The 13,463-nt window shown below is 39.7% G+C and overlaps 1 protein-coding gene across 2 annotated transcripts; it reads left to right on the top strand.

Annotated features, from left to right (window-relative positions):
• The first annotated feature begins 5,630 nt into the window (after positions 1 to 5,630).
• rfk (riboflavin kinase) lies at positions 5,631 to 12,268 on the top strand. 2 transcript variants are annotated; one of them, XM_006789716.3, is made up of 5 exons: positions 5,631 to 5,785; positions 6,083 to 6,173; positions 7,092 to 7,243; positions 10,264 to 10,366; positions 10,539 to 12,268. In XM_006789716.3, exons 2-5 carry the CDS (start codon positions 6,092 to 6,094, stop codon positions 10,712 to 10,714), a joined length of 513 nt encoding a protein of 170 aa, XP_006789779.1. In that variant the 5' UTR covers positions 5,631 to 5,785; positions 6,083 to 6,091; the 3' UTR covers positions 10,715 to 12,268. The 2 variants fall into 2 exon arrangements, with proteins under 2 accessions (XP_006789779.1, XP_035763181.1); XM_035907288.2 differs by having other exon boundaries at positions 5,631 to 6,173.
• The last annotated feature ends 1,195 nt before the right edge of the window (positions 12,269 to 13,463 follow it).

The raw sequence follows: 13,463 nt of genomic DNA, 5'->3' as shown, positions 1-13,463 counted from the left end.
TGTGAAGATCTATTTATCAGTCTCATCAAAACCTACATTTATGTAAAATAAATGCAAAGCAACACTAGACTGGTTGGGCTGGTCGGATGTTTCCAACCAATCCAGAAAACCAGCCAACATGATGCCTTTGCTTTTATTTATCTTACAGCACTTAATTTATTTATTTGTTGTTTGTTTTTTGAAAAGAAACCAAATTAAATTGAAAGTGAATTTATAAGTACCCTGTTTTTGTCATATAGCACTCGCTTACTTCACTGCCATGAGACATTCTCACAAGAAAATCATGGTTTTAGTAACGCAGTAACGCAGCGTGCTTACGGGAAAGTAACGGTAATCTAATTACCGTTTTTGCAATAGTAATCCCTTACTTTACTCGTTACTTGAAAAAAGTAATCGGATTACAGTAATGCGTTACTGCCAATCTCTGCTCATGACCCTTCCAGATGGGAATGGTCATTGACCTCCAGTCAGGGATCTTGTCCTGTGTGAGAAAACTCCTCCCTACTATAGCTGTTAATGGAGATGGTAATAGGGATGTGATCACCTGTGATAAACCTCAAACACTGAATTCAGATCTGTTTGACACCTTAATGCCGTCGTGAAACAAACAAAGAAGAAAAAACAACAAAAAACAAAACCAGGAATTATGTTCATACTCACACAAAGTTTGTCACAACGTTTAACTGGTCATTGAGCCTACAACCTTAGGTGGGTGACAGGTGGGTGATCCATCCTCGTCAGACCCCAAGCAGTCACATCACACAACTGACAAAGTTTGATGATTTATTTACAATGAGTTGATTTGTAGGGTTATTTGACACAAAAGAAGGAGCGGATTATAACTTCGGGGTGGACCTAACAGCAAAACAACAAACAAAAGGGGAGCCTATCTCGAGGATTTAACAAACTTACCTACTTAAAAGAATTAAACCAAATGACAGCAACTTGCCTCTCTAAATAAGAAAAACATGAGAAAATGATAATCAAACAAAAAGGCAGTCACCCCTAAATAATCCTATATAAGGCAAACAGCACTGAACAAGTAAGAAAAGATCTGCTGGTTGGGATGAGCCGAGGATGAATGACTGGCCCTCCATGGCATTGTCATTATATAAGTCTTCTCCAGTTGGTTAGACAATTCGTATAGTCCATCCCCTGGATCCACCAATCACGGAGAGGCACCCGCACACTTAGATTTGCATATGAGACAACATTATGACAGCAGTCATAACAAAGGAAAAAAGGAATGTTCTATATAAAGTCAAATCTAGTTGCACCAAATTACTGATAACACAGAGGCATTTGGCTGTACTAAAACTGTCTTTACTGGTAAAAGGGCAATATTAATGAAGAAAAATATAAGTAAAGGAACAGACAATAAATGATGTCCAATAATATCTCTGCACTGCAATATAAAACTATTACCTGTGGACTTCTGGTGGCACAGTAACACAGTATGGCCGCACAAAAAGTGATCTCACCGACCATGTATTTCCCCGGACTCAAGTTGTATTAGGGTTAAACTGCTATACTAAATAATGAGTGGGGATAAATCTAAGAAAGGAGGATATGGACTACAAAATATCCCTGATTGTGATATGGAGAAAGAAGCCACGGTTAATGACGCAAGCCTCGCATCGTGACAAGATGGCAACCGATGCACAGGCCTGGACTGGCTTCAGGATGCTGTGAGTAGTGTTTTGATGGCTGAAAATGGCTACACTGCGAGCCGAACTGAAAGGTGACTTCAAAGAATTCTGTACAGAATTTCGTGAGGATATTAAGAAGCAACTGGACCAACTCTCTAAAGAAATTAACCAAAGACTACGTGAGGCTGTGGATCAGGTAGAGGAGGTGGCTGGTTGGTTAAAGCAAGTTGAAGACAACATGGCCGACTCAGAACGCTGGGAGATTGGAGTTAAGGGCACACTTATGCAGCTGTTGGAAAATCAACGGGCACTTCAGGAAAAGGTGACAGATATGGAGGGCCGCGCTAAGCGCAAAAACATCCGGATGTACGGTGTACTGGAAAACTCGGAGGGCTGGTCTGTGACTGCTTTCGTTGAAAATCTGATCAAGGACCAGCTGGGCGAAGACTTTGGCCCAGACGGTGCACTCGGCATCGAGCGTGCCCACCGCACACTAGGACCAAAACCACCTCCAAACGCCCCACCATGCTCAATCATAGTTCGCTTCCTCCAGTTCACTGTTAAAGAAGAGATTCTCTGTGTCGCATGAATCAAGGGGGTACACATCCAAAACAAACCGTTGTATTTTGACCATGACTACTCCCTGGAAATACAGAAAAGGAGACGGGACTATATCCCCGTTAAGAAGGCTCTGAAAGACATACGCTTTCAGACACCACTTAACAAGGGTATTTTATGCATCAGGCAGTGTCCTATACAACACCACAACCCAAGCTGCTGAGGATCTAAGAAAGCGGGGAATAGCCGTGGGTAAGATCAAAGCATGGCTTGAGAAAGCCTCCTGTCTCTAAAAAGAACTAAGCAGCACAGCTTAGATTTGAACATTTGAACAGCTGAAAAAGTCATGGCAGACAAAGTGGGTTTGGCCACAAACCCACAAATTCAATTCAAGTTCACGTTTGGTCTAATAGCCACAGGACCTGGGTATCTAACTGAAGAAAAAATTCTCCACCGCGATGGGAGAGACTGATCAAAATCATACATGGGAGACCTTTTTCTCACCTTCACTGTACATGTCTAAAAACCTTAGTACAGGGGTCGGCAACCTGCGGCTCCAGAGCCGCATGCGGCTCTTTAGTCCTCATACTGCGGCTCCGCGTGGTTTGGGAAAATAAATTAGTATTTAGCTGAAGTGTATTTTATTTGTGTTTAGTTCTTTTTTTTAACTTGTAGTTCTAAATTGGAAGATTATTGTGATATTGAAATATAAAAATAAAATTATATTCTATTATTTTTTCATCGCTCAAAATAAGAGTCACACTCGCGGAAGCCGGTGTATCCGCCGAAACGCCGTGCATTTATCGAGACTTTCAACCCCAGGTAGGCCAATTATGGATCTTCGGATCCACATTATGTCAGCAGCTATTCTCCACCATTAACTATGTTAAAGACAAACACCGCTCACGCCTCACAGATGACAGCTTACAGTCCTGCGTAAACTGACTTCGTACAGCCCCGATTAGCAGAAGCTGTGCGCAGAGGTTCGGGACCATAAGTCTTATTGTAAACATATCACGGCAGACCGACGATGTTTGCATGAACACGCTTTTCAGCATCTCTTTATTGACCACTTTTCACACACGGTTGCTGTACGCATACAGCCGGCTATAGCTTTTCACCTCACAGCCCGACATACACCACCAACAACACAACAGCACAGATAGCGCAGACGTAAAGGCAGCGAGGCATGATTGCGGGTGTGGCTCAGGTGCGTCCGCCTCCCCTGCAGCAGCGCTGCAGACCACGCCCCACCGCACGCATTAACCTGGTAAAATACATATTTAGGCAGAATTTTGCAAATATCTATTTTTAATTTTTCAGCAGCATAGTGCTTTTTTACTAATTATTTTTTAAAAGTCAGGTCAAGGCTCCAACTGCCCAAAGGCGATATAAGGGTGGTGGCTGAGAACAGTTTTTGTTTGCTACATGGATCATTTTAGTTCAGGTTGGTGTCTTTCCTTTTGTTATATTTCTTTAAGAGTTCAAAATGTGTTGATTACATAAATAAAATTTAATTTTCTCTGTAGCACTTCATGGATTTCATAAGCAACACACCTTAGTTGTTCACACAAAGCATAAAGGTAAAAAACAATATATACAGTGTTATCTTCATTTTAGATGTCAAAAAGTATTTGCGGCTCCCAGTGTTTTCTTTTGTGTGGAAACGGAGTCCAAATGGCTCTTTGGGTGTAAAAGGTTGCAGACCCCTGCCTTAGTAGGTTACCACAGAAGTTTCCAGTCTGTCATCACCTCATTAATGGCAGAATTACACAGTCTTCCCATTTGCCAGAATCCATTTTAGGATTTCATTGATTACTTTGCAATTATTTCATGGCATGGCTCCGCTCTAAAAACTGTTGGGGTTTTAAATGTTTTATATCATCTTCCCAAAATTTTACTCTTTCCTTATTTGTCGTGTATTTGCATTTGTTTTGCTTAAAGACACACACAGGTCTGTATTGGTTATAGGATCTGTCCATTGCTTAGATTTTGGAATTTAAATGTATTTCATATTGAAATATTTAATCAGATTTTTCAAAATTAATTACCCAATAGCATACTGCTAGATTTTAAATTTCAGATTACAAAAGTGTTAGGTCTACACAGGCCCTAGTTTGGTAAGGGAATGGCCTTGAGCTGCCCTCTTGTGGTCTGTTTCATTCAGCAAAGGATGGTGACAAAACTCAGACCTTAAAGACAATTGGTTTAAAATATAAAAGAACTAACCTAACCCTTTTTATTTTTAGTTCAGTTAAATAAAATGTTTTTCCACACCTATTTCGGGTTTTAGTTTAGTTATATATATATATATATATATATATATATATATATATATATATATATATATATATATATATATATTAACTCTAATAACCTTGGAGAGAAGGTAGCGGACTTTTTATCCAGACTATCAGAAGATGCCTGAGGAGTGGAGAAAATGCTTGCTGGTACAGATTTTTCAAGAACTCAGATCATCTGCAGTGCTGTAATAACTACAGAGGAATAAAGTTCCTAAGCCATACCATCAAGCTGTGGGAAAGAGTTCCTGAAGCTAGGCTAAGACGAGAGGTGATGATCAGTGAGCAACAGTATGGCTTCATGCAGAGAAAGAGCTCTACAGATGTGATATTTGCTTTTAGAGTGTTGATGGAGAAGTGCAGAGAAGGTTAGAAGAAACTGGAACTTTGTCATTGTCGATCGACAGAAAGCATATGGTAGGGTGCCAAGTGAAGAATTGTGATACTGCAGGAGGAAGTCAGGAGTGACAGAAACGTACATGAGGGTGGAGCAGGACATATGGCAACACTTTCAACACTTTGAGCTGATCTTTCCCAATGAAACATTACAAGAAATATGCCTGTAAATAATGAAATATGTCACTTGTATAATATTCACAAATCAGGTGGGAGTTTGTTTTTTTTTTTGTTTTGGATAAGTGTTAATACCTGGGGTCAACCATCCAAAGCAACAGACAGTACACGAGCTTAAGAAGGCAGACTGAAGTGCTTAGAGATAAGTGGCGGGGGCAATGGCTGTATAAAATATAGTATATTTCTAAAGTCACTGGTCAGGAGGGACTTGTGACAGAAAAATAGCAGCAGTGGATATATTCAAGTTTATTTTGATACTAATACTAACAGGAGTATAAAAAATGGATATGGAAAACCATAGTACAGCTTTTATGCATAAACATGTGGTTCCTCGTTACCTGGCATCCCAAACCAGCAAACTCAAATTCATGTCGTTTTGACAAGTGGCATTAGTATAAAAGAAAAGACTGCCAAGTCAACCCTCCTGATTAAAAACTAATCGAGCTGTCCGTACATCTCCTCAACTCCTTTGCCAGAGTATCTGTAATCGCTATATTTCCTACAGCACCTGAAGGCAGCACATGGCTACTCGTCCGTCTTTGGTCACGCGGTCAGTGACATCAGACGAAGCGTTGGTGACGCAGATATGTGATGGTGCAACACATGTAATATAACCGGCTACCTGTGAGGATCTGGACTTCGTTTTCTCAGTCATACGGAGAGTGGATCTGTCTGAAGCGGAGACTTCTGTCTGTCAGATCTGGTGTAAGCAGCACTTTTGGAGAAAACCGCTTTAGGAATTATTCGTTTCCAGTAAGGCTAACAGTTATTAGCGCTGATAGCATAGTAAGTGAACTTTCACGGTTCAACCTTAACCTACTCGAGGAGGACAGCATAATAGCTAAAGACTAATGTGAACTTTGAACTCCACAGGGGCAAAATTTCGGCAAAAAGAGTACGTTAGATAACCGTGTAGTCCTGTCTGTTTAGCTAGCCGGACTTCCGTGTGTCGTTCGAGGTCATTCTGTAGCGCTCATTCAAGAGACACAGCTTCTATCCCAGACTCTAGTCATGAAGAGCCTGCCGTACTTCTGTCGGGGAGAGGTCGTTCGAGGATTTGGAAGGGGAAGCAAAGAACTCGGTATTCCCACAGGTGAGCTGACTATTTTACCATTTGTTTGCAGGGCTTTTAATTAAGCTTACCTAAACACCGATTTACGCAAATAACGTAGTTGGAAACAACCGTAGACAAAGTTAACATTAGTGGTCTGATTTTATATAATACGTGTACGTTATAGCACGTGTGATCAGTTACTCTGTTAGTCCAACTGTTCTTTGTACTGCCCCTTTTCACACGACTGAACTGCTCTGCACCTTTTACGTAAATATCGCTCCGTTTTTTACCGCAATGTCACGATGATTCACAGCTTTTAATTACTTCATTTATCCTCACGTGTACTTTTCGAAACAAGCTCAGTTTTTGTTTTACACCACCTATGAGTTTAGGGTTTAAGATCTTTACACTTAACCAGTATCAGTCTAATAGCTTTGAAAACAACTAAAGAGGACTGCATTTTAAACATCTGTTGACCAGGCAGCGTTCAGCATTTTTTTGCTGTAAGAAATGGCCAAATTAATGAACTGTGGGCTTTACTCTAAGAGATCAGAATGGAGCTCTGGGCAGCATGCAGTCACGGACAAAACCAAAACACATGAGTTTATATGGCCTTGAGCATTTTGCAAGATTTTTGGCTTAAAATCAAACTTGCATAGGATATTGGATGCGGTTTGTTTGTAATAAATGTCTTTCATGTATTTTTTTTGTCCTCCACAGAAGTTTCTCAAGCAGTTTGTCTAGTTTCACAGTACCAGTTTTGAATACACTGAAGTTAACAGATTAATCAAATGCTTTCTGCAAACATTTCTGGCCTTCATTATCATAAAAAGCACTTGAACGCTTCAGTTAAATAAAAAGTCTTCTTCTAGTTTGAAGTAATTTTGAGAAAATCGCTAACTTCTTCCACAGCATCCTTTTTATTCCCATCATCTGATGTTTCTCTCTGACCTACAGCAAACTTCCCAGACTCCGTGGTGGACAATCTTCCAGCAGATATCAGCACAGGGATCTACTACGGCTGGGCTTGTGTGGGTAATGGTGATGTCTACAAAATGGTGATGAGCATCGGCTGGAACCCTTACTACAAAAATACCAAGAAATCCATGGTAAGCACTTAAATGCCATAAAAGATGTCTTTGATAGTAAAGGGCTAAGCTAATTATGATCTAGTTATAAGTGTCCATCAATTGTACAGCTTTGGCAGGAAAATTAGATTTCACACAAACATATTTAAGCTGAATATGTGAACTTCTTTAAAAAGTCATGGGTGAATATAGATTTTTTTTTTTTTTTTACCCGGTCTGTGTATATGTAGCGAGAGAGAGTTTTCCAGCCATCACCATGTGTAATAATCTGGAAATCTCCTTTCCACAAAACACATAATGTTGCGCTCAACACCAAATCTTTGTAAATATGCAATGTGCCTGGTTTTAAAGAACACTGGTCTATTCCATCTAGCGACATACTTATTTTTGCTAATGACCATGTCAACAATTTGAGACACATGTTAGTCAGGGTGGATTTTCACAAATCTCCTCAGCAATTCATTTATTTATTTAATTTTTGTCTAGTTTACCAGATGGGAATTTCCCCTGTCTCAATCGTGCCCATTGTATATCAAAAAAGGATACTTTTTTGCATCCTCACAGTGGGAAGAAGTTTAAATTAAAAAACAGAATCTCCTGTAGAAAAGAAAACTGTATTCTACTTGTTAAAATGGCCATGTGGCTAGCATATTCAGGTAAAACTAAGCAGATTTAAAATAAGGATTTCTGAAGATAACAGGAGCGCAAGAATTGGACATGAGAGCTCCAGTGTTTAGACATTTTAATGCAGCTGTCTGTCTTGTGCGTCCCCTTCCCTTTCAATGTGTAGAAATGTTACCTCCTCTCAAAAGTGCAGATTCAGACCGATTATTGTTACAGAGAGACAGATATAGCTTATGTGCACTACAGACTGAAAGCCCTAAAGGCTTGAGCTGTTAAAATGCTTTTTGTGTTTCGAGTCTAGAAAGTGCCATGCATTCTAGTTTCTTTGTGAACTCGCCTATTAGTTTAAACTGTGTTTTGTTGTTTTTGTTTGTTTGTTTTTCAGATGGCTTGTAGACATTCTTATTACTGTTTGTCCATTTTTTATTTTTTTTCACCAATATTTACTTTTTCTACCAAAGGTCCTTTTCACATTGACACTGTCCACTACTGTTTGTATGTGTTTTACATTGAGTTTTCAGTACTGTGCAAAAGTCTTTTGCCATCATTTGTCACTTGCTTTCAAGGACTCTGACTTTCTTATAATCTTCTAAATGTTCTGTTAAGTTTTCTGCAGGTCTTTCAAACGTTGCCTGCTTTTTCACTCATTGTCAGGCCCTCGCCACTTTCAGAGGAAGGTTTTTGTTTAAAGCACTTACAACTGACTTATGAGTCATCCAAGCATTAAAAACACAACTGAAGAAATCAACCAGCATGATGTGTAAACGCAACACACAGTTTAGCAAAGAATCTGTTTTAAATTGTATCTTCTGACACTTTGTTAATATTTGTTCCCATTTCTTTGTAAAATCTATAAAGTAATTCCAACAAAAACAGATTAACTAACAAAGTAGTATTTTTGTATCTTTGTACAAGTGGAGAACAAACAGAATAGCAGATGGTCAAAGGAGCTTGCAAAGAAAAGCGTCTGGACTTCTTTAAGTTACTTGAAGACGTTTCACCTCTCATCCGAGAGGCTTCTTCAGTTCTAAGGTCAAATGGTGGAGAGTCCCAGATATAACCCTAGTGGGAGTGTCCCCCCACAGAGGGACAAAAGGACCCCCTGATGATCCTCTAATCGCCTGAGCCAAGGTGTGGAACTGGGTGTGGGTCCCAATCAGCCAGAGTTTCGGGTGGGTTCATTGTGAAACCTGGCCCCACCTTATCATGCGAATTCCTGAGGTCAGATGGCCCAGGGTGTGAGTGGGCGTTAAGGCGTCTGGGAAGGGATCTCAAAACTGGATTATAGATGGCAGAGAGTTGGTGTCGTAAACCACCGCCTCTGTTCAAAGATGGTCGCTCACAGTGGACATAGATGGCTTCTTTCACTCCTCTTTCAAACCATCTGTCCTCTCTGTCCAAAATGTGAACATTGGCATCCTCGAAAGAGTGTCCTTTATCCTTAAGATGCAGATGGACAGCTGAATCTTGTCCTGTGGAGGTCGCTCTTCTGTGTTGTGCCATGCGCTTGTGAAGTGGCTGTTTGGTCTCTCCAATGTAGAGGTCTGGGCATTCCTCGCTGCACTGTACGGCATACACCACATTGTTAAGTCTGTGTTTTGGCGTTTTTGGCATCTATAATCCAGTTTTGAGATCCCTTCCCAGACGCCTTAACGCCCACTCACACCCTGGGCCATCTGACCTCAGGAATTCACATGATAAGGTGGGGCCAGGTTTCACAATGAACCCACCCGAAACTCTGGCTGATTGGGACCCACACCCAGTTCCACACCTTGGCTCAGGCGATTAGAGGATCATCAGGGGGTCCTTTTGTCCCTCTGTGGGGGGATACTCCCACTAGGGTTATATCTGGGACTCTCCACCATTTGACCTTAGAACTGAAGAAGCCTCTCGGATGAGAGGTGAAACGTCTTCAAGTAACTTAAAGAAGTCCAGACGCTTTTCTTTGCAAGCTCCTTTGACTACGATGACCTGGATGACTGAGAACCTTCACAGACAGAATAGCAGATGAACCGTATTTAAAATAGGCTGACGCAGAACCTTGAGTTTGGGCCTTTAGCTGATGCATCAACTGTTCACTGAAGCCTCAACAGAAATGGGCTCAGTGGAAGGGTGGCTGGGAAACTGTGAGAGAACCCTGATGTATGCCAAAAAACCCAACATCTGGACTAAAAACTGATTTCTGTCAGCACTAATTTAAAAACTTCAAATTCTTCAAATCATTTTGTCCAACAAAGCAGTCTGGATATGGCGTGTCCTCCACATGCTGGCATTGATTGGCTTTTTATTTTGCAAGTCACTTTTTCCCCCCCAGATGCAGGATAGGCGCGAATGCAACATTGTAACATTTTTCTAATACAAAAAAGCAATTCAGTCAATTATGGTTCTAATCTAACTTTATGCATTCTTGGTTATAGGAGACTCATGTGATACACAAATTCAAAGAAGACTTTTATGGAGAAGTTCTCAGTGTGGTCCTTGTGGGCTACATCCGCCCAGAAAGAAGCTTTAACTCACTCGGTATGCCTTTTAGTTACACTCATCTCAACACAGAAGTGATGTAGTGTGATGCCAGTAATGCCCTTTTAAAGTTTTGCTCAGTATTAATGAATACATTTCCATCATCCCTTTTTTCTCTACTCTCATAACACTTTTCTCACCTTTTTGCACACCTTTGCCTCTGTCCTGACAGAAGCCCTCATTGCGGCAATCAACAGTGATATCGAGGAGGCCAAGATGAAGCTGGAGCTGCCAGAGCATCACAAGCTGAAAGATGACAACTTCTTCACCAGCACGGCCAACTCCTCTTCAGTCCTGCCCGCCGCGCCCAGCCCGTCCACATCACAGACTATTATGAACGGTCACTGACAGCTGGCTAGGACAGCAGGGCTGTGGATACACTCACACAGACCAGAATTAGACAAAGGTTCATGTAAATGCACAGCCTCGCTGTCACAATGCATGCACATGGACCTAATCATAAGCAATCCTTTTTTTTCTTTTTTTTTAATTATGTTTTTCCTTTATGTTGTTGGTGTCTCTTTGTAAAGAGCTGTTAAGCTTCCTGCCTGGTTTTGTCAGACTGATTATGTCTGCCTCTCAGCGGTCCTGCTGTATATTTGGAATCGTTTACTAGAGAAGGCACTAAAAACAGACCTTGGGATTAAGGTAATTGCAACCACTGCAGAGGCAGTTGTAAAATATTGTGTGTAAAAGGTACAAATAGACTATTAAGTGTCTGATCACTATTTATTTTGGTTGGAAATACATGACTTATCTTTTTTTCTGATTCAGCATCGGGTAAAGAGAAGGTCTGGGCATTATTATCTGCAACAAAAACACACATTGTGCAATCTGAGGCTTTTTGAAAGTCTTCAGTTTTCTTGTTTTCTCCTTACATGTCCCTCTTCAGAAAAGGAGAAAGTAAAAGGACACTGCCCTAAAACTTATACACTTGGCCAGAAATTCAGTTTTGTTTTGACGCAGGAAGAAAATGGTTAAGATGGTTATTTATTGAAAGATATGTTTTAAGCAAAGGCTTTTATTCATCTTTATTTTTATTTTATCTTGATTTAGGTATCACTTAACTGTCTTGTCAGTGACCGGTCCTTTTAATCAGCAGTGAGTTATAGATTAACACTAAGGCTGAAAAGGGCTTTAAGCACGTTGGGAATTTGTTATTCCCTTTAGCCTTTTCATTTCAGTGTCGATGGCTTTGTTACAGATAGAAAAACACTGGCAGGTGGAGATGCTAAAAGATCTTTTTAGTACAAGTGGAAGTGTATGACACCAATTTATGAGAATTTGAACAGATCAAACTAAAACAAGCACACTATTCTTAGTATCTGCATCGGTCAGCGTTTAATATATTTACATTCAGAAACCGTTGTCAAAGCCCGTGTGTGTGTGTGTGTGTGTGTGTGTGTGTGTGTGTGTGTGTGTGTGTGTGTGTGTGTGTGTGTGTGTGTTTTACAATGAAGTGTTTACTTTCATTCGAAGCTCTGATGATTAGTTGAGGAAATGTGGAAGCCTGCTGATGGGATTTCAGCTCTTATAAACTCTTGTGTTACATGAGACATTAAAATGTTATTTAGAGTTAAAACAAAAGACATTTGTCGTACACTCAGCTGTTTTTGCTGGTGAGATGCCTTTTAGTTGTTCCATTTCTAATGCGTGCAAAGGACTGAACTAATTAATTGTGCTGCTTTATCAAGCCTATCAAAGATATAGTGATATCGATAGATACATTTTTTTTTTTCCCCAGTCTAATTACTGCAGGGCGGTCTGGTGTTTTAGTCTCACATGTTGCAGTTATTTAGTCTAGTTTACACAGGGACCACAGATACTTGATGTAGAGTTCATTAAAGCGTATCCACCTTTATTTTCATCCATGTTTCATTAAATCAAATCATTTTAATTCAATTGTATCAAAGTTTTCTTTTCTTCTTTCCTTTTTAAGGCTTTATATACATTCGACGTATTTTCAAAAATGATGAAAACAAGAAACCCACATTAAACAATATGTAGCTGTCTGACCTGTTAATACTTTTTGCCACATTACATCTTTGGCTGATACAACCTGAATTTTGTTACTGAACTCGTATTAGCTTTTACAAATATGCACAGATATACATGTTTGTTCAGATTAAATCAGTTCTTAAACATATTTTCAGTATTAAAAGGCTTAAAGTGGCTGGTGAGTGTATGCAATCTTGACATCCTTCATTGTGGCCATTCTTTAACCACATGAACCCTGAACTCTCAAATAATTGCAAGGAAACTCAAGTTTTATTTTAATCCAGCTTTATTACTTTTCACTTCACATTCAGTGACTGAACAAGATTTATTATCTCAGCGAGACCAAACAAGCTGCTACGTTAAAGTCACAATAAAGTCAGACTGTAAGAAAAATATTTTAAGGAAAAGTGTGGGAAGATCACTTATGAATCTTTCTGCTCTGTTGTGTGGAGGTCTGAACACCTGCACAGACATGGTAGATTTTAATGTAGCCTAAACAAGGAAACAACAACTGTAAATCGTTCTGAAAAGATCCAAAGTGACCCACACAGGGTCACAAAACACACTAGTCTGCTAAGAATTCCTCTAACTTGATTCACACAATAAAATGGTGATATTTCAGCACTAATTAAAGACTGCTTGAAATCCCATGTTGCCAAAGCAGAGACGCATATTACATGTATGTGCTATTAAATATAGTATTGTGTGTGAAATGCAAAGATGTTTAGTTTTTGATTTTGCTGACAAAGATGAATCCTGCAAACATTAACAATTTAATTATCGTTCTATTTCTGTTTTCCAATTAAAATAATATTAAATTAACACTTAAAATTTAATATAGGTGACTTGTATTAAATAGTACTGACAAGACAACACCAACCTCCCCCAAAGAAATCCAGCTAAATTTGTCTTGCATCACATTTATAGTGACTTAAGAAGCAAACCTAATTTAGATGACCCATGCAGGTTTGCAGAGCATCTTTATTATAGCAGAGCCAACTTATCAGCTATTATTAGCCATTTGCCGATAGCTCAGTGTCGGCATTTATAATGGTTGATAAATTAAAATTTAAAAAATGAAGAAGAGATGGGAGAAACG

Source organism: Neolamprologus brichardi, chromosome 12 (genome assembly GCF_056152115.1).
Source record: "Neolamprologus brichardi isolate AB-2024 chromosome 12, ASM5615211v1, whole genome shotgun sequence".
NCBI lineage: Eukaryota > Metazoa > Chordata > Actinopteri > Cichliformes > Cichlidae > Neolamprologus > Neolamprologus brichardi.
Note: the sequence above shows the minus strand (reverse complement) of the source record. Positions and strands in the feature narration are given on the sequence as shown.